Source organism: Ruditapes philippinarum, unplaced genomic scaffold (genome assembly GCF_026571515.1).
Source record: "Ruditapes philippinarum isolate M1 unplaced genomic scaffold, ASM2657151v2 ctg1786_1_1_1_1, whole genome shotgun sequence".
In the NCBI taxonomy this organism is placed as follows: domain Eukaryota; kingdom Metazoa; phylum Mollusca; class Bivalvia; order Venerida; family Veneridae; genus Ruditapes; species Ruditapes philippinarum.
Genome location: NW_026858083.1, coordinates 198,806 through 223,816, shown reverse-complemented (window position 1 = coordinate 223,816; position 25,011 = coordinate 198,806). Strand labels below are relative to the sequence as shown.

At 33.9% G+C, this 25,011-nt stretch overlaps 1 protein-coding gene across 1 annotated transcript in view; it reads left to right on the top strand.

Annotated features, from left to right (window-relative positions):
• The first annotated feature begins 3,220 nt into the window (after positions 1-3,220).
• The window catches only part of LOC132752025 (uncharacterized), a 77,654-nt gene continuing 55,863 nt past the window's right edge, over positions 3,221-25,011 (top strand). The window contains exon 1 of the mRNA XM_060742284.1: positions 3,221-3,411. Within this exon, the coding sequence (XP_060598267.1) occupies positions 3,348-3,411 (64 nt within the window). The 5' untranslated portion in view covers positions 3,221-3,347. The remainder of the gene's footprint in view (positions 3,412-25,011) is intronic.

Sequence of the window (25,011 nt, the reverse complement as noted above, 5' to 3'; positions counted from 1 at the left end):
TGTTTTCCTTCAAAGGATAAATATCATATATACATATGTAATATATGAGAGGTCGAATGCATACACAAATGTTGTATTTAGCAGCTTTTTTTCAAATTGTTCAACTTTCCACCAGAGTTACTCACATGTTAATTTTCTTTCTTGTTTGGAGTCTTCCTTGAATGGATTAGCTCTTAAACAATGCCATTATGGTAGCGTATGTTTCTTTTTAAAATGCTGTTGAAAGGATTTGAATAAAAAATGAAAATTTCCGAAAACAGAATGATATTTAAGAGACTCCACAATTCTATTTTTGATTATAATTATATTATATGCTGTATTATTAAGAATGCATCGATTCAATTATAGAATGTCTCTTATAAATGCTTCTGATTGTTTTAAATAGGTTTGTCACTATTTATTTATATGCATTTGGTGACATTTGATCATTCATTATTTCAATGAGGTTTTAACAGTCAAATATTTTTTATTAATAATTAAAGTGTATATACACGCAGAAATGACTAATTGCACATGTTTTAATCATTCTGGAACTTATTTCTCTGAAACACAATTTCAAAGTTGAAAACTGTAACGTATGTTACATTTTAAGGCATTAATGGTACTTGTAAAAGAAATACCAGATAAAAATGTAAAAACTGAGAGAGTCCCTATTTGACAGAGTGGCAGCCACCTTTCTAACGACTTTTTGACCTCAAGATAAACCTTCGTATAGAGCTACCCAGCTATGGTTTATTGACAATGAGCATGTTATGTAATTTTGATAGTCTTTATTCAGGTGTTCATACCATGCGCGCGCATCCTCAAAATTCTGATACCGCGAACACTTTTTCAACCGGTATTTTGAGCAAAAACGAGTCATGTAAAGCAAACAGAATAGATTTGAATTTAATTTCTTTTGCAAAGAAGATCCCCATACTTCTAGTTTTAATATTCCAAATGACTTGAAGTTGACACAAGTCTTCCCTTTCTTGTCAGTAGTTCTCGTTGAATGCGATTTTGATTCTGGATAGTGCGTACACCCGTCGTTGAAATGTTACAGTACAGAAATTGAGAAATTGTCGATTAAACTGAAAGTTTCACACAAGTGGAAGGTTAGTTTATTCACGGATTTATCAATTTAAGTCCGTGGTTTATTGTAGAATCTTTTTCACAAATATATTTTCAATCTTTATTATTTATCCTTTGTACGACCCCTTGGATAAAATATGTTTGTTTTCATGGGTTTTTATTCAATAAAAGATGTTTTAGTATAATTTTCAACATTAATTTATGTAGTTTACGAATGAAATATAAAATAGAAAAGAGGTTTCATAAAAAGTTTGAGAATATGTGTGAAAAAGTTTGTATTTTTAACATGTGGCGAAACGTTAATACTCTGTGGCGAATCGATTTGTGACGAATGGTTACTCAGCAATAGATCTAGATCTCCATTTCTATCTACAAAATATTTCGTTGCGTCATACTGTTTACTACTAAGTGTAATTATGATTGCATCCCTCTATCGTATGACGTTTCTACTAATTATTGTAATATATGTACAATAGGAATTTAAGAGCATTTACAAACTTATTGCACAGAGACAAATGAAAAGCACAGCATTATCTTATCTACAAACTACGCTCATAATAACTTATCGTTGGAAATAAAGATTATTAAGACTTTTTTCAAAGATTTAGACCAATCCTTTCCTTTGGAATAGCTCTATTTTAAAACAACTTTATTTTTTTTAGTTCTAGATCAATATTTCAAAAATCATCAACTCGGGGCAAAATTTAATTTTTGGTGTGTAATTAGTTGTCAAAATGAAAAGAAACATCCGCCAAATTCCAGGACAAGCGACCCTTATTATGGTCCTAAAACGGGACGCCATTCAAGTTGATGGCAGAAACAAAACAGAATTCACAAGACCTAGCATGTGACCCTCCTGTGATCAGCAAATCAGACGCCAATGTCGCGTCTCCTTCTCTGTCTTCTTCTCCGCCCACCTCCCCCTCTTTGTCTCCCCCTACTTCTTCTCCCCTCGTGAACCGCTAGAAGCTCCCAGGGAGCACGATTCCTGGATTTCGGAAGTATTAATATCAGAAGCCGACTAAGAATGCCAGATTCTAAAAAAATGTTGTCCTTACCGAGCGGTTCGAGCCACATACAGGTTGGGTTGCACCTCTCGGAGAACTCGAATAAACACCCATCTACTTAAGGTACGTACATCCCTTTATTTGATTGGGTATTTTTTGCCTATATATAATGCAGCTGAAAATGTGGTTGTTGCTCGTCCGTTGATTGACTGGAGCAACGCAAGAAAAGTCGTTGATGGACACACACACTCAAAAGAACACATGAAATCCATCACAAGAGTCGGCCATATTTTTTTGTGGGCAACAAAATATATCTATGAGTAAGTCTGTTACTTTCGCATCACCGCCTGAGGAGACCTATGGAGTTATCATTAGACCATTTAATATCCCGTTGTATCTGGTAATTTCCCTACTTTCTTACGATAGAATAGAAGTGTTCTCAAAGTACAATTTTTCTTGTGCATTTGGAAATAATACATACACTTGGATAATAAGACTTGAAGGCTTAAGAGAAAAGCTGTTCTTATCAAACTGATTTGATGAGAAATGCTAAAAACACTTGTTATCTGGTTAAATGCGTTTTACAATTGAACGTGCATTCATACATAGAACATTTTCATGACCTGCATCCTTAATTAAACTTCACATGGAAACATTTTTGTGTATGTTTATAAGAAAATTACAAGGCGTACACTGCCTTTTTTCTTTATAAATCTGTTCGAAGTTATAATGAAATAAGTTAGAAAGTAAAACAAGCAGCTATATGTTTATCAATTTATGGGGAAAAATGGCTTGAAAATGCTTCATGCTTTACGTGCAAAAGGTGCTTCGAGACATGCCAGAGCCCACGATTTAACATCTAATTTTTCAAAATTTTCCGGGGGAGACCCCCGTACCCCTACCAGCGGGAGGGGGACACCCCCTCCGCACGCTCCCCCTCTCGGTACTTTGTGCCTCGATTTGCGTATAATTTTTCAAGCCCTAGCTACGCCCCTGAGTTACTGTGACGAATCGTTACATTGCCATCAAAATCACTCTCCTCTCCTTGCAAACTATAGATGTACTATGTCTCGGGCAGAAGTATATATGATATTTTGACGTTGCGCGGAAAAATTGTGGTAGACGCCTTATCACCGTGTATAGGCAGGTCTAGCAAAGTAAAACTATCCTTTTAAAACTCCTGACGTCATCAGCTGCGTCATCAATTTTAAGATTCACTCGCTGGCGCGTGATGTAAATAATGGCGAAGTAAACAACGCAAATGTTGAGATGAATTATTGGTGCCCATTTCTTCTATCTGCAGCAACATTGATCTACGTACATTGCGTCTCTAGTAAGTAAAACATTTGTATAATTCGAGACAAATTCCACAAAGGTTTTACTGTACAAGACATACAATAATATTGAATATGATTGTTTTTAAAATAAATTTTAATTCTATTTGAAAATTAAAGCCTAAAGGACTGACTCTGAGTGAGGAAGGCTTGGTGAGGTATTAAAGCAGGTTTACCGTAGGGTTTTCGTTGACAAAATAAATTATAATTATTTGTAATATTTAGGACATGATTAATTTTACAAGACCTATAAACACTTCCAACTGCATGTATGATTTTGTTACTAAACTAAGTTATGCTTGAAGGTAACAGAGGACTTTGTTCCATCATTACTTAATGTTATCATAGATGGGCTATGATCAACATCCCAAAAAGCATACTGCATAACTAATCAAGGGCCATAACTCTGAGTTAAAGGGTCTGACTGGAACAAGCCGAAGATTTGCGCATCAGCCATCTCCTCTTGATTTTGATGATTCCCATATAGTTTTGTCGAATTCCAGCCAGTAGTTACCGAGAACTAGTGCGGAAACCAAATTTGGACGGAATTTGGAAGGCAGTGCCAAAACAAGATCCCCCTCCCTATTCCATTGGCGGGGGATAATAAGATGCCTATTACTGTTTTATACAATAAAACATGTGCAATTGTATAATTATATAGACATAATTACTTTAAATAGCATATAAAATTTTCGAAAATGATTACAATACATTTATTAAAAAACTGGATCAAAGTATACATACATTTTCATAGAGAAACTAGGCTAATAAATAAATTCAACAAGTATGAAAATAACAGTTACTTATGTGAAAGTTTAGAATTTCAAAAAAAAATTGCTTTAATCACATTTTAAAATTGTAAAAAGGGAGATAATAATTTAGAAACATCACTGTCATTAGTTTTAAAATAAAATAAAAATTATCTATCTATTATCTATTTAAGTTATGGCATTATGTTCAAAATAAATTTTAAACCAAATGGATACATTATGAATTAATGCACTATATAATTGTAAATATAAAAAAATGCATGAATAACGGGAGGTAATTAAATAATTATATCATTGACATAAATAATGTTTTTGTATAGTTTAAGATAAATTAATAAATATTTCTAGATACAGTAAATGACAAGCCTTTTTTATGCCAATATGTATTGAAAAAGATATTGATGAGTTTGTAAATTAGATGCAAGATTTTATAATTTATAAAGCACTTTTTCATTTGAACCCTTTGGACAAAATGTTTCTGAATAAATGGTCAATTCAATTTTATTTCTCTATTCAAGTGTTTAATTTGATACATGTCTACTAACTGAACTTAGTTGAATATCTTGATTAACAACTTGTACAGATTGTGTTTAATAATAGAAGTGTATGGCAGAATTTGTGATGCTGAAAAAAAAACAACAGACCTGTGCCGATGCTTTTCATTCGCTAATAATGTTTTTTGAAATGCTTTTAAACGGTTAAAAATAATGAATATTTAATAAACAATACTCAATTTTAGTGTTTTAAATACTTTATATTGGTCCCATTTATTAGTGAAAAGGAGTGTATGATCGGTCACCTCATTGTTTCGTTAGCTGAAAAATGGTTTATACCTGTTAAAGAAATGTGCCACCAGTGATAGACTGTCTTTGAAACCCAATCTCAGGATCATTTACTATGACTGTTTCGTCTTGCAGCCAGGATACAATTTGCCCACTTTTAGTTCATTTTGTTAACAATTTATGTTATGTAGCCAACCTATTGTTTACATTTATGTAACCGGAAGTAAAGGGGAATGACTCGGTTGCATGATTTAATTTACCACAGTACACGCTTCTACACAGTACGCACTATTTTTATGCCACCCCCCCACACACACACCCCCTCGCACACTCTGTCTCTGTGTATCCCCTCTTCATTTGTGTCTGGACTGTAACTTTGTCAATCACTGCTTGGCACAAATGTCTACCACATCAAGAGGATGTACTTTGTAGCTCTCTCTGTTGCGGCCTGAATGTCGAAAAAGTTGGCCGAACACATACTAAAAAAAGTTGTTTTCAGCAAAAAAAACGCATTTTGAGCAAAATTAGCAATCATGCTGCAATGACATCTTGTGCATAATTGGAAGTTTGCCCGTCAATAATAATTTCCATCCTTTTTAAAGTTGCATAACGAAGTTGTGCATCTTTTTAAAAACAAGTACAATGGCCGAACCAAATTCAATGAGTACAATGGCCGAATGATTTTATTGCCTGTTCTATTTCGTCAAATTTTTCATTGAATTATGCTTGTTTCTCGCTTCCTGTCTTTGAAATCATACAAATATGATATTTTAATAAAATTATAGAAACCTGACCCACTTTGTTTCGTGTGTTTCACTTTCCTTATTCTTTTTATTAAATATGATATTTGAAAGTGAAAAGTAGGAAGAAGTATTAAATTAAATGAATTAAGTTTGCTTGCTATAAATTCTCATCTTAATAGTATTTTGCTTTGATAACACACATGTACATCAGCGTAAAAGTATTTAAAATACAAATATAAAATACAAACATGTACATTATATAGAACTTATTTCACCAGCAAAATATATGTTTCAATTACATAAATAAAATTGTCAATTATTTTGGATATAAAGTCTGTTTTTTTTGTTTTTGTTGTTGTTGTTTTATTAAGGAATTGGAAATTTCTTATGTGTTTATTTGCCGGCATTATGGCAAATCGTATGGAAGACGATCAGCTTCCTGTCGTCCCAAAAATCTCAACTTAAACCAGCTTTTTCACTTCCCAAATCAGTAATTTTTGCGATGATTTTTCCCAAAATCAAGTGGCTAGGGCCTCTTCCCAATTAAGTGAGAAAAATCACTGCATGTAAATAAAGAAAAGCTATTAAGAAAAAGAAATTTGACAAACCTGGAGCAATATATTGCCCAATTATCTGCTATAAGCAGCGACATACAAATTAATGTACCCTTTGTGTTGAGAAATTAACGCATTATTATGTTCCTAAATAGGTACAATTAAAGTACAAAATTTATGAGGACAAATATTATGAAACCCGGTAAATATAGCTCCAAAAACGTTAAACACAACATATGGGAGCTATATTTACTTTAATAAACTGATAGTTAAGTATTTTTAAATTCTAATTTCTTTCAGTTGTTTCAGATCAAACAACCATGGCGGAGCAAAAGTCAGTGCGAAGAATGTGGCAGTTTGTTTGCGACAAAATCTGAACTTGAGCAACACAAGTTATTCCATGCTAACCCACTCTAACTTGCAGCATCTGCCCAAAGCTTTTCGAACTAGGGCAATGCTGATTGATCACCTTTCTTCCCATTCCGGCAAAAAGAAACACAAATGTACTATGTGGAAGAGCCTACATATATAGTCAGGGTTTGAGTAATCACTGATCAAAGTGTATAATATCAAAGCAAACTCAGTGAAACTTTGTTTGTTCTAGTCATTGTCACAAAAGTGCCTCTTATTAGGTCATCAGACTTTGTTTTGGCCATATCATGATATTTTTGTCACGTGCAGAAACGTCAATAAAGTTTATTGAGTGAATAACTTGTGTTGCTTAATCAGATTTTGTCGCGAACTGACTGCCTGAAATGGGATTGATCCGCCATGGTTGTTTGCTCTGAAACAACTGAAACACATTACAGTCTGTGCGAAAGTCTAGCCAACTAAAAATCAGGAGGGCCGAGATAAATTTCGATACAGTCAGTCCTCATGTCAGAATAAAATTTCAGCCAGTTTGAAACAATTTTTGGCCTTCTGAAATATGCAAAACTTCTAAGATCAATCTTTTTTTTTCATTTTTGCTTGTATTCACAGACCCAGATAACCAAAATCACCACAAGATACAACCAGTTTTTGCTAAGTAATGTAAGCCACCATCTTGTCTTGGATAATTTCCTTACCAAAACATATTTTTTCTCCAACCTTTGAAAGATGTATCGTTTTCTTGTGAATTAAACTAAAGTTTTATTTAATATGTTTTTGTATATTTTTTTCATAGTATCTAATAGTTGAGTCTGATAATTCATATTTTCTAAATATTTTTGTTTATAATTATGGCAATATCCCTCCCCCACCCCTACAAAAAAATACCTTTCAGAGTCCGGGCCGGGAAAAAATCATCAGGACCGGAAATAAATCTAAGATCCCACTCACTGTCCTTGTGGCTGGAAATTTTTTTTGACTTTCGCATTGACTGACATTAGAATTTTAGAAATACATGTACTATCAGATTATTGATGTAAATATGGCTTCCATGTTATGTTTAACAGTGTTGCAGCTATTATAACCAGGTTTCATAATAAAAAATTATGTGATCTCATAAGAAATTTTGTACTTCAACTAAATCCTTTTAGGAACATATGTAATGCTTTCATTTTTCAACACACAGGGTACATTGTATGCCGCTGTAAATAATAGGGCAATCAGTGATTTTCCTACTTATATAACAGACTCCGAAAAAAGGCCTCTTCCCAATTGAAATTTTCTTTAAAATCATGCAGTTTTCCCAAAAATCTGAACTCAAACCAGCTTTTTTACTTCCCAAATCAGCAATTTTAGCGATAATTTTTCCCAAAATCAAGAGGCTAAGGCCTCTTCCCAATAAAGTGAGAAAAATCACTGGGCAATATATTGCTCAAGGATTACCTTATTTCGTTTTTCTTAATACTTTTTCATTTTGTAACCATTTCTTTGTGTTCTTTCCATCTTTGTGTTCTTTCCATCTTTGCCACACAAGCCGTTTGTAGAAATATCAGACAGTATGCACTTCTTGTATGATATGTAATTTACAGACCTATGTTTTTGCAATTTGCCGAAAACAATGTCCCACAATGTGCCTTCCCTTGTGAACCTGCTCGTGACGACATGAAGCTGATCGTCCCATATATTTGCCATAATGCCGACTAATAAACACATAAGAAATTTCCAATTCCTGTAAAGATATTGAATTACTTAATATGGTGTGATGAAGTATTTAACGATAATATAAGCACAATTTTAAAATCTAATATAACATTACATGTATATATTCGATAGATATACGTAAACATGCTTTTCATTTAAAGGAACCACTTTTTCTGCGTCTGAAATACAAAAAAAAACAACAAAAAACAAAAACAAAATCTTACTTTATTTCCAAAATAATTGACAATTTTATGTATGTAATTGAAACATATATTTTGCTGGTAAAATAAATTCTATATAATGTACATGTTTGTATTTTATTTTTGTATTTTAAATACTTTTACGTTGATGTACATGTGTGTTATCAAAGCAAAATACTATTAAGATGAGAATTTATAGCAAGCAAACTTAATTCATTTAATTTAATACTTCTTCCTACTTTTCACTTTCAAATATCATATTTGTATGATTTCAAAGACAGGAAGCGAGAAACAAGCATACATGTAATTCAATGAAAAATTTGACGGAATAGGATAGGCAATAAAATCGTTCAGCCATTGTACTCATTAAATTTGGTTCGGCCATTGTACTCGTTTTTAAAAAGATGCACAACTTCGTTATGAAACTTACAAAGGATGGAAATTATTCTTGATGCGCAAACTTCCAATTGTGCACAAGATGTCATTGCTAATTTTGCTCAAAATACGTTTTTTTTTTACTGAAAACAGCGTATTTTAGTACCCGTTCGGCCATTGAACTCATCACCCAAAACAACTTTTTCGACATTCAGGCCTAAACAGAGAGAGCTTCAAAGTAACCAATAGCAGAACAGTACGTGGTTTTTATACAGGGGTTCCGTGCGGCCTAGTTTTACATATAAATTTAACGTTAACTGTATGCTTACCTCAATTTCACTGCTTTTACCGAGCGTTTAGGCCGCCATTTTATGAGCCCATTGTACGATTCTGGTCACGTGATCATCCGCAGTGATCGAAAAATTACGTCAGAAATTACTATACTAAAATCTCATTGATGAAAATAGTGCTTCTAGGTATAGGAATTGTTATTTTGAAAAATTATTTATGTCTGACAAAACAGATATTTAGGCACATATTTTCCAATTAAATATCATTTCCTAATGTTTTCACTGGCATTTTTGCTCTATATATGTATGATTTGTTGTTGTAATTTTTTGCTCATGGCTTTCATTCATAAAAACCGTGTTTGACTGTACTTTGTTTGGGAGAAAATAGTGCAATTATTAGATGCTTTGTCGTGTATATATGATCTTCATTTGTTTATTTTATCATTCAGATAACTGACATTTTTTGTAATTAAACTGGATCATTCACGCTTTCAACATATTCCGACATTATGTGTGTGCTTTATATGATTAAGTCTTGTACTATTTGTTAAGATGCTATTGGTTGAAGCCACTATTTGATTGTAGCCATCAAAATCCCATGTGTAGATGACATAGCTATGAACGCGCCTGAGGGCGAGTCCATCACAAAAAGCTTTTGAGAAATAAAAAATGAAGGCATTTCTGAAAGATTTTTGTAAAGATCATACAGATATTGGGCCTTTAAAAAAGGTTCCATCTATAAACTTGATAAAAGAAAGAAGAAAAATGAAGTTGGGGAAAAAAAACAAAGAAATGCATGGTTCAATGACAATAGCTGCTAGTCAAAGACAGTCTAACACTAAAATACTAGACAATGGGAAACTGCTAAAGTTTTATATGGATTGGATAAAAGAAGGGGGAGGAGAGAGGGGAAAAAATTGGAGGGGGGGGGGGATAACCTCAGACAGACAAAAGTATGATGAGGAAAAACAGAGAAGGGAATGGGCAAAGTGGAAGGAACCTAGAACATATTGTTAAAATCATCAAACAAGCCATTGAAGCAAGGACCTTATAAGAATGGCCTTAACTTTAAACATGAAGTAACAAAAACATAGCTTGAGAGTTTATTCAATGAAATCTTTGAAAAGTCTTTGACACAAAAGCTTTTCTCCATATAGAATTTGCCTAAAAGGGGCCCATAACTCTATCACAAATTGGGTAAGACTAAATTTTAACAGGGCCTTTTTTTTCTATAATCCAATCAAAGTTTACTGTTATATAGCAGAAAGGTTCATTTAAAAAACTTAAATAGACCCTGTTTGACAAATCAGTCAAAAATTTCATCCAACATTCAAACTGGGTATAAGTGTTTTTATATTGGGGCAATAGAATTGTTATCTGGAACTTGGCAAATGTGGGTTTTTCCGAGCTATATCCCCGGTACAAACAAAGTTTTACCGTTATAGCTTCACAGTGCACTACCCGTCACAAAAGATTTGTGAATCTGTTGCGCTTTTTTTCGATGCTGTAATTGTAAAAATTTGTACCCCCCTGGATTAGCTGGGAAAAAAACCAAAGTATTCTTAATTCCGGAGTAAGTATTTATGACAATCATCAAAGTTCCCTTAGGCCTCACTAAATTGATTTCTTGTTTTTTTTATAGAAATTCTCAGTTGTGAGGAGTTAGGGAAGAAAAAAACAACAGATTAAGTCTATGTTTTAGTCTAGGTTGGACTATTATAATCCCATTTCAATTATGAAAAGTTTCAGTATTTTAACAAAATAGGGGAATCTATTATGTTGATATGCTCCCTGAAGGGTGAGCATATAGTCGCCGCTTTGTCTGTCCGTCGGTCCGTCCACCTGTCCGCTTTTCTTGTCCGGTGACATAACTTTGAAACAACATGAAACTTTGTAGGTAGATAGATCTCAAGAACTTTAACTTTGCCTTGCCTAATTTTTGAACTATTGCCCTTTGTTTATTTTTACACTTTGAACTTTATCTGGGACATAACTCTAAATGATCAGAGGTATCAACATGAAACTTTGTAGGTAGATAGATAGATCTCATTGAGTAGGTTTGCAGTGCACAATAACCGTATATCTGCCGTGCCTTATTTTGGAATTATTGCCCTTTGTTTATTTTTACACTTTGAACTTTGTCCGGGACATATCTCTAAAAGTATCAGAGATATCAACATGAAACTTTGTAGGTAGATAGATCTCATTGAGTAGAAGTGCGGTGCTAAATCAAAGGGCTGCAAGCTCTGTGGTATTTTCTGATCTTTGCAATCTAAATCATATTGACTATATATAATCGGTATTTATTTTCCTGTATATGTTTATTTTTATATACTATAATTCATCTTACGCAGCCACTGCGTTTAGATTGTAATTCTAAATTGAGAATTTCCATTTCGCGTTTGTAATCCTTATTAATTTCGAGGTATTTTGTTCACGATAAACCTGTTGTTTAACACTGATGAAAATAATTTAGCGAAAATCTTCTCGCCAAAATAGTCTGACATGTATATATTCCACTACTCGACAGTCAGATTTATTTGTGTACTACGCTCTGGAGTTTCCGGTAATTGACATCGCTAAAAATAGCATTTTCATTGATAAAGCTTTACAGAAATAGCCGATTATTTTTCATTGGGTAAAAAAGATATTCGTCCGCGAATTTTGTGATTGTAACCTCATATTTCTATTGACTAATCTAATTTTTAATGCACTGTAATTCGTTAAATGCCTACATTAAAAATTATTCTTTCTTTTAAATTGCTGGTTTTTAAGCAGTTTTGAGTGAGAACTACTTTGCGTTGTTAGGTCTGTAAGGAAATTTTGTGTTAGACCGTCGATGTTAGCTTTGTATTTACTGATCTTGCGATCAGAAAATACAAAAACCATATTTACTCTGCCTTGCCTTATTATGCTTCCCGAAAAATTTCGGGGGAGCATATAGTCGCCGGGTTGTCCGTCCGTCAGTCGGTACGTACGTCCCGAATTCGTGTGCGGCCCATAACTTCGTTTTTTGAAGTCAGATTTTACAACTATTTCACAGAAATGATCACCATATTGAGACGATGTGTCACGCGCAACATTTTGGGTCACTACCTTGAATGACCTTGCAGCAAAATCTTGTCTGGCCTATAACTTTGTTTTTTGAAGTCTGATTTTAAAACTATTTCACAGAAATGATCACCATATTGAGAAGACGTGTTGCACTCAACATTTGGGTCGCTACCTTGAAGGTCAAGGTCACAGCATGACCTTGCAGCAAAATCTTGTCTGGCCTATAACTTTGTTTTTTGAAGTCTGATCTTAAAACTATTTCACAGAAATGACGACGTGTTGCGCACAACATTTTGGTTGCTACCTTGTCACTACAAGAGGTATACCTTCCTGTGTCCAAAACCTGTTAGGGGAGCATCACCCAGTTCAACCGGCTCTTGTTTTGAAGTTATTGCCCTTTGTTTATTTTTACTTTTTATATGCCCGAAAGAATTTCGGACATATTATGTTATACCCCCTGGCGTCCATCCGTCCGCCGTTCGTCTGTCCGCACTACTGAAAAGGGATAGAGGGCAATCTAACTGTAAACAGAACAAAAGAGAACAATAGAGTTCATTCCGTAACATTAGAGTAAGGGGCCATTGGCCCTCTATTAAACAATAGAAAATAACAAAAGAAATGGCCCTTTATCACATTTCGGCCGGACTGGCGTCCGTTCGTTAGCAATTTGGTTTCCGGAACATAACTAAAGTTCTATTTGGCCCACAACATTCAAACTTCATAGGATGATTGTTCATTTTAAATAGAAGACCTCTATTGATTTTGGGGTCACAAGGTCAAAAGTCAAGGTCACTATTACCTTAGAACTGAAAACAGTTTCCGAAGCATAACTTAAGTTCCATTTGGCCCACAGTGTTCAAACTTCATAGGATGATTGTCCATATTGGGTAGAAGACCCATATTGATTTTGGGGTCACAAGGTCAAAGGTCAAGGCCACTATTAACTTAAAACTAAAAACAGTTTCCGGAGCATAACTTAAGTTCTATTTGGCCCACAGTGTTCAAACTTCATAGGATGATTGTCCATATTGGGTAGAAGACCCCTATTGATTTTGGGGTCACAAGGTCAAAGGTCAAGGTCACTATTACTTAGAAATTGAAAACAGTTTCTTGAGCATAACTTAAGTTCCATTTAGCCCACAATATTCAAACTTCATAGGATGATTGTCCATATTGGGTAGAAGACCCCTATTGATTTTGGGGTCACAAGGTCAAGGTCACTATTACCTTAAAACTGAAAACAGTTTTCGGAACATAACTTAAGTATCATTTGGCCTACTGTGTTTAAACTTCATAGTTTGATTGTCCATATTGGGTAGAAGACCCCTAATGATTTTGGGGTCACAAGGTCAAAGGTCAAGGTCACTATTACCTTAGAATTGAAAACAGTTTCTGGGGCATAACTTAAGTTCCATTTGGACCACAATATTGAAACTTCAAAGGAGGATTGTTGAAACTGTTGGAGATATCAACATGAAACTTTGTAGGTAGATAGATTTTATTGGATAGAACTGCAATGCTAAAGAACCTAAACACAGCCTTGTCTAATTTTGGAGTTATTGCCCTTTGTTCATTTTTACACTTTGAATTTTACCCGGGACATAACTCTGAAACTATAAGAGATATCATCACGAAACTTTATAGATAGATAGATCTCATTGAATAGAAGTGCAGTGCAAAAAACCATAACTCTGCCTTGCCTAATTTTGGAGTTTTTGCCCTTTGTTCATTTTTTTATACTTTCCTGTGTCCAAAACCTTTGAGGGGAGCATCACCTGGTTCAACCGGTTCTTGTTTTATTTAACCCTAACCAAGCTATATATATCTGAAATGAACTTGTCCAACCTTTAGTCTGGACTAAACCATTCATCATTTATGAGGAAAATTAAAAAATATTCACTGACTAGACAACCAACAATACAGACCATGATCAGTCAGCATGGACATGCCAGCTGAACAAAGTCTGGACTGCTTGCATGTGAAGAATCTGTTGCAGCCAGTAGTTAAGTTAAAAACACTCTGAAGCAATTTTGAATAACAAATATGGTACTCCCCACAGGTGTGGATCCAGGATTTTTTATCAGATGGGGTCACAAAATTACAACAAGGGTTAATATGCATCTTTCAAGGGGGATTTGGTTTTCTACTTAGTTTTCAGATCAAGAGACAAATGATTGCATTATTTTCACTAAAGTCTAAAAATTGATATCAATTAAACACTGATTCTCATAAGAATTGTGAAATTGACAGATCAAAAGTCGAAAAAATCGATCTTCTTAATAGGGCCTAATTTCGAAGATTTCAAAAAGTAGAACCCTTAAATGAGACAATTGTGAAATTTTTTGAACATCAACCAAATACTTTGCGAGTACTACTCTCTGAAAGCAGCAACCCTAGTTGTAAAATTTATCCTATTGTAATGTACGCTACTACCAGTTTATTAATTAAAACATTCCGAATTTCATAAGAAATATTAAACATATCCACTTCAGAGAACTTTATTTTTGCCATGTATTCATTACATTTATAAAATAACAAAATATTTCACTATGAAACGCTTGAAATATTTTTTTCTTGAGCTTGCAAAGTTATCGCAATAAAACGCAATTCTACAAAAGTATGTTTATTTAAAATGCGGAATTTTTGATGATTGATTTCAATTGTATGATTCCATTTATTTGTTCTTATGTTTTGTTCAAACCTTACTTCAATAATCTCGGATAACGTGACGAAAAAAAAACTTTGCAAACAAAATACATGACTGACATTTTGTGGTAGAGTCTTTTTGACAGAACATCAATTGTCTCGGACATTACATAATCCAGTAAAAATATTCGTTGTGGGTAATAGTAATAGCTATTATTATTATCATTTTATTATACAATCATTTTTTTAAGTTTAAACTTAATATTATCAAGTGTGTTCATTTAAGCTTGAGTTAATAGCATGGGTAAATAATATTGTACAAATGAATTAAATTACGAGTATAACTATGTATCCGGCATACAAAAGAAGTTATATACCTGTCCTTATATTAATATCAATGTCATAAAACATGTTTACTGAGATCGTGGGCATATATGCAGCGTACAGAATAACAATACATATATTACAATTCATGCCTTTGATATTATTAAGGCTACAGAACATTTCAAAAAGGGCATCTTACTAGCCAATACTGAGATAAAATGTATTTTAATTGTTAATTATTATGTGCTTCCTACGTAGTTTAAAATATTTCAATTACAAAGAGCCAACATTGTCTTTTCCTCTTCTACACTTGTTAAGTGCAATTGCTACTTATTTCTAATACAGATTTCACCATACATGACTGTAGAGATGAAGAAAATTTTCAAGATCTGCGTGTAATGTTCGATACTAATATTGTAATGTTTGATACATCATTGTTATATGTTGTAGACGATATCATGTGTATAATATTGTAGATGATATATTTTAAACATGTCAGCAACTATGTTAATAGTATCTGATAATATTTTCAGTTATTATATGTTTGTTTATAATAGTAGTTTTTTTTACTCACGCGGTGAAACGTTATTGGGATTTGAAACTGATTTAGATGATAATCAACAATATTGCCTCATATATATTTACGCATTTAAATTACAAACACCTATTTACTTTATTTAAACAATATATAATTATGGAATATTTTCTCAAAACAAAAGCAAAATCGCTGAAAACATTAACAAATGTATAGATTGCCATCTGAATAATTCAGTAATGTCCGATACAAAATGTAGTGAACATTACAATACCTATTATGAAAGGCATATCTCTAATAATCTATATCTAAACAATTTCAGTAAGAAAACCTTGCACTTTAGAAGAAAATAAATATTAAACGTATTATATCTTTGTTTTTGTAGTTACTAGAATCTGATATTCAGTTACTAGATTCTAAAGCCTTACTTATACAAAATCAAGAAAATTTGATTATAACTGTAAAAATACAAAGGATGTATACATTTATGCTGCATCTACACAAAAATGACTAGTTTAAGTCCTGGCTAATTGAAAATTAAGTATACTAAAGCCATGTTACATTTTCATTGTATTGAACATTACAGTCGCGTACATTACAGACATACCGGTATGTGTATATAGATATATTAAAAGATTCGTGGGCACAATTCTTTCAGATTTGGTTATTATATATCCCTCCAAATGTAAATCATTTATTAAAAATTCCTTAATTGGGAAATAGTGCATAGAACGTACTAATTTTTAAGTAGCGAACATTACATGCTTAAGTCATCATCTGGCACAGGCTGTCAAAGTAATAGAATCTTGGTTAATTCTTAGAATTTATCATAAGAAAGATAAGTCTGGCTATAGTAGCATAAGTATTTAATTGTAAATAAACATATCAACGACTTAGATTACTAAGTTATTTTCAGTTATGTGCGGCACTTTATTTACAAGTCGCGTACATTACGAGTAAATTTTGCCAGTAAATTTTGGCGACAGTTCTAAAACAGTCTACATATGACAAAGATCAGTCTTTTCAAGTGGGTAAAGCTTCGAAAACAGATAAGAAGACATACATACTCCTGCACAAATTAATTTTTTGCCGAAATTGTATAGGTTTTTGGTGTTACACTAGCTCAAACACGAATAATCCAAAATGGCGACAGTCTCGAACATTACATTTCCAATAGCTTCCCTCATAAAATTTTGGTATCGAATGTGTTATCAATGAAGTCTATAATATTATATACTTTTTGCACGTTAGCTACAGACTTCCCGAAAGTTGAAAAAAACTGTCAGACATTCGGTCTGACAAACCATGAAAATCTGTCGGACCGAAACAAAATCTGTCAGACCAAATAAAATTGATCAAAATCAAAGAAAAACTTGTGTTTGTATTTCTAAGACACTTTTTGTTTTTTATTTTTTCGCCGTAAAAATCGGCACAATCCGTACAGCGCATTTTCATCTCCTCCCTGTCATACACCAATGATTCATGCTTCCATTTTTCATTAAATTTCGTCTCGGGTCTATTCTTTTCATCCTTTTATTGCTGTTCTGTGCACTCTTCTGACGTAGATTTTCGGTTTTTCCCAGGTTTGGCACCTTTAGCGACGCCATTTTGTATACATGCGGCTTGGATAAAAGCCGGACAGTCGGACCGATCCGGAATAAAAATTGTCGGACCTGATCAAAATTTATCGGACATGTCCGTCGGACCGACGTATTTCGGGAAGTCTGTAGCTATCAAATAGCAAGTTTTTCTGAATCGATCATGATCAGAGTGTGCAGCGACATCAATTTCACAATTCGCGTGAGAATAAGTGTAAAGCTTTATGCAGTGTAATATTATAATGCATGCATATTTCTAAAACAGAATCCTCAGAGGGTATTCATTACCCCTAAGCACACCCCTATTTTACTAACTTTAATGCTTTTTTAATGTTCAAGGTCATTTGAGTTAATCAGCCAGACTCTGTGTTATAATAAAATCAATTCATAATGATGTAATTGTATACTGGCATTGCGAGCAGTACCCGTACAAAAATCGTAGTTAATTAAAAATTAGTTTTTATTACGCTCACTCATCAAAAAATTGATGGCTACACACCAATATTTGGCTTGTCACACAAATTATGGAAATTCCATTATGTCTTTAACATATAATAACCCTTTAAGTTATGAGGCCTCATATGGGGTACCGAAATTATCCATTATTTTTAGGGATGGCAACGAATACCAAAATTAATACTCGAGTACTCGGTCATTTTTCCGATCGAGTACTCGGTTACTTGGACGATTTCCAATGATCTTCAAAGTTTATCACACAATATCAACACCGTCCGTATGCTACTTTCGTTTTCTATTTACATTCATAGAATTCGTAACTATAGATAGGACTGCAAAGGAGACAAATTAATTAAAATTAAATCAACGACATTATACTTTAGAACATTTTAATTAATGCAATATCAAGTTTAAAACATGTTTAGCAGTTGAAACATCTTTTTCTTCTTGTAATAAAATAGACTGATCGGCGGCAACAAAAGTTTAACCGGGACTAAATACTACCTTAATTATTATATCATAATAGCAATACGGCCCTTTGTTGTTTTCAAAAATGTTACCTTAAAACAAGATTCGGGTACAAACTGCATTGTGTTACACAATTAAAGGTTACTAAATATCATAAGAGGCCGGATGACGTAAGCGACACATGTGCGCGTGTCAAACTGTTGATTGCCTCATTAAATTTATGGTATCATTTTCGCACCTCTGCAAGGAAGTTGTGATTGCATTTAACAGGTATTTTTGAAGGTATATGCACATCTCCGAATTTTTTAACTAATTGGATACACCAAACTGTCTAAATAGCAAATAAAATAGAAATTATACATTTTTTCTGAGTAATCGAATATCAATTTTGTTAACCGATATTCGGACGTTCGATCGAGTACTCGGTTAACCGATTACTCGTTGCCATCCCTAATTTATTTTGTATGAAGAGAAGTAGTTCCTGTACATAAAATACAACCCATTTTAGTTATACAATTTTGTTATATCATACCTATTTTACATTTTTAATTGTTAAAACAACCATTTTTCCCAGAGGTAAATAGGTGTAATTCAGGAAATAGAGCGTAGACTAAATAGTGGTATCTATTACCCGGTACCGTTACCCCAACACATTCGCATGCAATGGTGTGCTTGCATGCATGATATCTTACGCATTAAAGCCATAAAATTATTTAATTAGTAATATAGATCAAAATTCTGATAACTAAACAGGTTTTCATCGCATTACCCATTTATCTGTACACAGGTGGAAAACCCTTTAATATGCCTCATAGCACATGCATGCAAGGACGAATCCCCCAATGTTTACAAGGTCATGTTTTGACAACACACAGGTGAAGGTTATTTCAAATAAAAACTTTTGAAACATTTTGCCAAACTGACACTTAGATTTTGTCACGTTCATACATCTGCTTGATTTGATATAAATTTTTAAAGAATGCAAGTAAAAATCAAGCGTTTAAATGAAAAATACGGGTACTGCTTCGGTACGGGAACTGCTCGCATGCCAGTATATATAAATATGTTCGTCTAAATACTTTGAGATCATATAAAATGACATAGACCTGTGTCTGTTCATTCATTTAAATAGAGATGTGTATTAACTTTGATAAAAAGTGATTTCTTTAACCTTTTTACTTTGTTTTCATCCCTATGAAATTGGAGAAATTTTTGCATATTAAACATATATGTAATTATGAAAACTAGAAATGTGTCCATAGGACACGGGTGCCCCCACACTCCACTGTTTTGTCAATCTTATGACTCTTGGTTCAAATATTTTTTGGGTTACATGTGCCACAAGTTAAAAACTAAAAATCTTTTACTTAATCAAGGGCAAGAACTTTACAAATACTGAATAAATACACAAGCAAACCCCAAGGTGCATAAATACATGGCTGACCAACATTCTTGTAAACTTTCAGACCTACAGTACGCTCACCGCGGGTTTTCCTTTTTCCGCGATACCACCGCGGACGATTTTTTTTTATTGCGGACAAACGCGGGGGTTCGTCCGCGATGAGAAGCCTAATTCTCCGCGATCCCCAGTGTTCACTTGTTTCCACCGCGGACAAAATTCTGACGACTGTTCTTCATTCATCGATAAAATCAGTCACCCATTTTCCGCGGGTGAACGCCATGGTCAGTTGGTCAGTATAAATTAACCTCCAAAAATAATTGACGTTTTATTATTTTTTAACGTCATCTTTTTTACACAATAACTTGAAAATTGACCACAATCGTCTCCTTAAATGTTATTATACGTTAAATTATTTGAACGGAATTTGAAATAAAAATAATTTCAGCTGCACCTCAGTTTTGTTGTTGTTTTTGATATTCAATTGTATGTACTTAAAACTACATGTTGTCAACAAATACTTTTATTCCTATGAACAATAATATCTTAAGATAAAAATAAAATGAAATATTTTTAACTTGACAATCGGTCGATGGAAGTTCTTAGAAAATAACTGCCAAGTGCTTGTTTGCCTTATATACATGTATATACATGCATACTGTTCATAATAAAATAACAAAAAAGTATAACGTCAAGTTTAACAAAATTCTGCAAAAAAAAAATCTATAAAAAAATAAAAAAGAACAAACAAACAAACTAATAAAACAAAAATGAAAATAAACAAAAGCTGGCATATAAATTGTTGTAGTATCTTTTTCATAAATGTCATATGCCGAATTTTTCATTATTTGACTTCAAGTTTCTCACTACCATGAAGTTGCGACGACAATGATTTATCTTGATGTCGAATACATATTATACATTACCCAACACAATAACAAGAAGAATAACAAGAAATACACTGCATTTGTACATGTACTTTTATTACAACAAAACAGAAAAGAAACAAACAAATTTTACATATAGTTATATGTACAGTCCATGTTACAGTACGTAGGTATACTGATGTTAAAATACAGTAATTAATTTTTAAAATTTAAGGTCTCCACCGCGTTGACCGGTGTTTGACCGCCGCATTCCTCCGCAATTTACCACTGCGTTCCGCGGGGGAAACGGTTTCAGCCGCCGATTTATGTCCGCGGTGGTGAAAATTTTCTGTCCGCCGGGTCACGCGGACAATATCTGAGCAAATTTTCGTCCGCGGTAAACCTCATCCGCGGGGTCACGCGGGTTTTGCAAAAGCCGCGCTGAGCGTACTGTACAGGTCAAATATTTTTTGAGCTATGCATGAACAAATTGAAAATTGCAAATTTATACTAATTCAAGGGCAATAACTCTTAACAAAACGGAAACAAAAATCCACATGCAAAACCCCAGGTCAAAGCTTCACAGATGTTGATCATTTATATAATTCCTATAAAGTTGGTTAATTCTAACTCAAGCACTCAAGGAACAACACAACATAATAGAACAGTTTTTACTAAGTCAAGGGCAATAACTCTAGAAATACTGGATCAATCCACTAGCAAAACCCAAGGTGCACAACTACACATGCTGACCAACATTCCTTTTAAGTTTCTTGACTCTAGGTTAAATACTTTTTGAGTTAAGCACGACACAAATTAAAATTTGCAAATTTTCACTTAGTCAAGGGCAATAAATCTGACAACACAGACTAAATTGTGAGTATAACTTCTATATACATGGTTGGATTTTAATATAACTTAGAACAAAATTTTAATGTTCTCCTTTGTGAGATCAGTTGTTTTGGACAGAATGAAGGTCAAGGTTACAAGAGGTCAAAATTTAAATAAAAATATATAATTTGTTTGTCAGCACTGTATCTTGCTTATGCTTAGTGGTCAGAGCAGTTTTGTCAAACCTGCTTGCTCTGAGCTCGACATAGTTGTCAAAAGGGCTGCTCAGTGTTTGCGTGCATCCAAACTTGTTCATGCCCTAACTACTTTTTGTAGGAATATTCAAATAACATGAATTGAGTATTTTATGCACAAATGTTCATCATGAGACTTCATGTCATGCACATGAACCAGGTCACTGGATCAGAGGTCAAGGTCATCTAAGATGATGCAGTGTCAAGATTTTGCCTTGGGTATAAAGAGGATGTGTTGCGCACTTCTCACTTTCTTGATCTGCAACTTATAGGTTTAGGTTTGAATTAAGACAAGCGTCAGTCTGCAACTACAGATGTCATCTGATTAACCGAAATAATGAATACAATTAAAAATTTAGGTTGGATGAATATTGTTATGTCAACCAAGCTTTGTGCAAAAGTTCAAAAACTTTTTAGCTTAGACCCATCATACTGGGTAGGTGAGGGGTATTAAGTGTTTCACAAACATCTCTAAAAATGTTACACTTTGAATTTTGTCTTGGAATAATCTCTGAACCTACAAGAGGAATCATTTCAACAAGAAACTTAGTAGGTAGATAAATCTCATTGAGTAGAATTGCAGTGCTAAAGAACAGGAACTCTGCCTTGTCTTATTTGGGAGTAATGGCCCTTTTTCATTTTAACACATGAACTTTGTTTAGGACAAAAATTGCAGTGCATAAGAAAAGTAACCCTTCCTTGACTAATTTTGGAATAATTCCCCTTTTTATGTTCCCAAAAAAATTTCAGGCATATTATGTTATACCCCCTGGCGTCTGTCCCTCCGTTCATCCGTCCATTAGCAATTTGGTTTCCGGAGCATTACTTAAGTTCCATTTGGCCCACAATATTCAAACTTCATAGAATAATTGTCCATATTGGTTAGAAGACCCCTATTGATTTTGGGGTCACAAGGTCAAAGGTCAAGGTCACTATTACCTTAAAACTGAAAACAGTTTACAGAGCATAACTTAAGTTCCATTTGGCCCACAGTGTTCAAACTTCACAGGATGATTGTCCATATTGGATAGGAGACCCCTATTGATTTTGGGGTCACAAGGTCAAAGGTCAAGGTCACTATGACCTTAAAACTGAAAACAGTTTCCAGAGCATAACTTAAGTTCAATTTGGACCACAGTGTTCAAACTTCATAAAATGATTGTCCATATTGAGTAGAAGACCCTACTGAAATTGGGGTTAACAAGGTCAAAGGTCAAGGTCACTATTACTTTAAAACTGAAAACAGTTTCTGGAGCATAACCTAAGTTCCATTTGGCCCATAGTGTTCAAACTTCATAGGATGATTGTCCATATTGGGTAAAATACCCCAATAGATTTTGGGGACCACAAGGTCAAAGGTCAAGGTCACTATTATCTTAAAACTGAAAACAGTTTCAGGAGCATAACTTAAGTTCCATCTGGCCCACAGTGTTCAAACTTCATAGGATGATTGTCCATTTTAAATAGAAGACCTCTATTAATTTTGGGGGTCACAAGGTCAAAGGTCAAGGTCACAATAACCTTAAAACTGAGAACAGATTCTGGAGCAAAACTCAAGTTCCATTAAGCCCACAGTGATCAAACTTCATAGGATCAAACTTCATAGGATGATTGTCCATATTGGGTAGGAGACCCCTATTGATTTTTGGATCAGAAGGTTTAAGGTCAAGGTCAATATTATCTTAAAACTGAAAACAGTTTCTGGAGCATAACTTAAGTTCCATTTGGCCCACAGTGTTCAAATTTCATAGGATAATTGTCCATATTGGGTAGAAGACCCTTATTGACTTTGGGGTCACAAGGTCAAAGGTCAAGGTCACAATAACCTTAAAGCTGAAAACAGTTTCCAGAGCATATCTTAAGATCCATTTGACCCACAGTGTTCAAACTTCATAGGATGATTGTCCATATTGAGTAGAAAAGCCCTATTGATTTTGGGGTCACAAGGTCAAAAGTCAAGGTCATTATTACTTTAAAACTGAAAACAGTTTCCAGAGCATAACTTAAGTTCAATTTGGCCCATAATATTCAAACTTCATAGGTTAATTGTCCATATTGGGTAGAAGACCCCTATTGATTTTGGGGGTCACAAAGTCAAAGGTAAAGGTCACTATCACCTTAAAACTGAAAACAGTTTCCGGAGCATAACTTAAGTTGAATTTGGACCACAGTGTTCAAACTTCATAAAATGATTGTCCATATTGAGTAGAAGACCCTATTGATGTGGGGTCACAAGGTCAAAGGTCAAGGTCACTATTACTTTAAAACTGAAAACATTTTCCGGAGCATAACTTAAGTTCCATATTGCCCACAGTGTTCAAACTTCATAGGATGATTGTCCATATTGGGTTGAAGGCCCCAATAGATTTCTGGGTCACAAGATCAAAGGTCAAGGTCACTATTACCTTAAAATTGAAGCACAACTTAAGTTCCATTTGGCCTACAATATTCAAACTTCATAGGAGGATAGCTATTTGAGGAGGTAACACTTTATTTAATTCCCATGTCTTACAAATGCTTCATCCTTACTAAAAAAACAAAAACACTTTCGGCCATATAATGCTCCCCCTAGCGGTGCTCTTGTTTATCTTTACACTGCACTTTGTCTGGGACATAAGTCTGAAACTACAAGAGATATCAACAAGAAACTATTTCTTTCTGTTCAAAACTTATAAGGGAGCATCACTCTCAAAGAAAAAGGGTGGAGTGAATGTAAGGATTCTCTAGTCGGGGTTGGCTACTAGGCGTCAGAATTGGTTAATCTTTTCGTTAAAGGTTCATTTTTTCAGTAACTATAAAATGCTTTCATTTCAAACTTTGTATACATGTTTATTGTCATAAAAGAAAGTCATTTTAAAAGTGTAGATGATCCTAAATTTCTGTAAGCAAAAGTGCACCTTTTTATGCCACCACAATGTGGCAGGCATATAGCGTTGCACTTGTCCGTCCGTCCGTCTGTCCGTCCATACAAACCAGAGCTACATTATGGGGTTTGGTCTATTGTTCTCATAAAAATAGTTTTACTTAAACTTCCAGATAATGAACAACCTTAATGTGTAGATGGTAGTAAAGGAAGGAATGTTTGCTGCGACCAAATTTAACAGAATTATAATGGCCCTTTGTTGATTTTTTCACTATATACCATATAGAAATTTTGTGAACGCAACTCCTCTTAAACTGGATGGCAGATTTTGCTTAAACTTCCAGGGTTGAACAACCTTAATGTGTAGATGGTATTAGTAGTAAAGGAAGAAATTTTTGCTTCGATCAAATTTAACAGAATTATGGCCGTTTGTTGATTTTTTCACTATATACTATGTAGAAATTTTGTGAACGCAACTCCTCTTAAACCAGATGGCAGATTTTGCTTAAACTTCCAGGGAT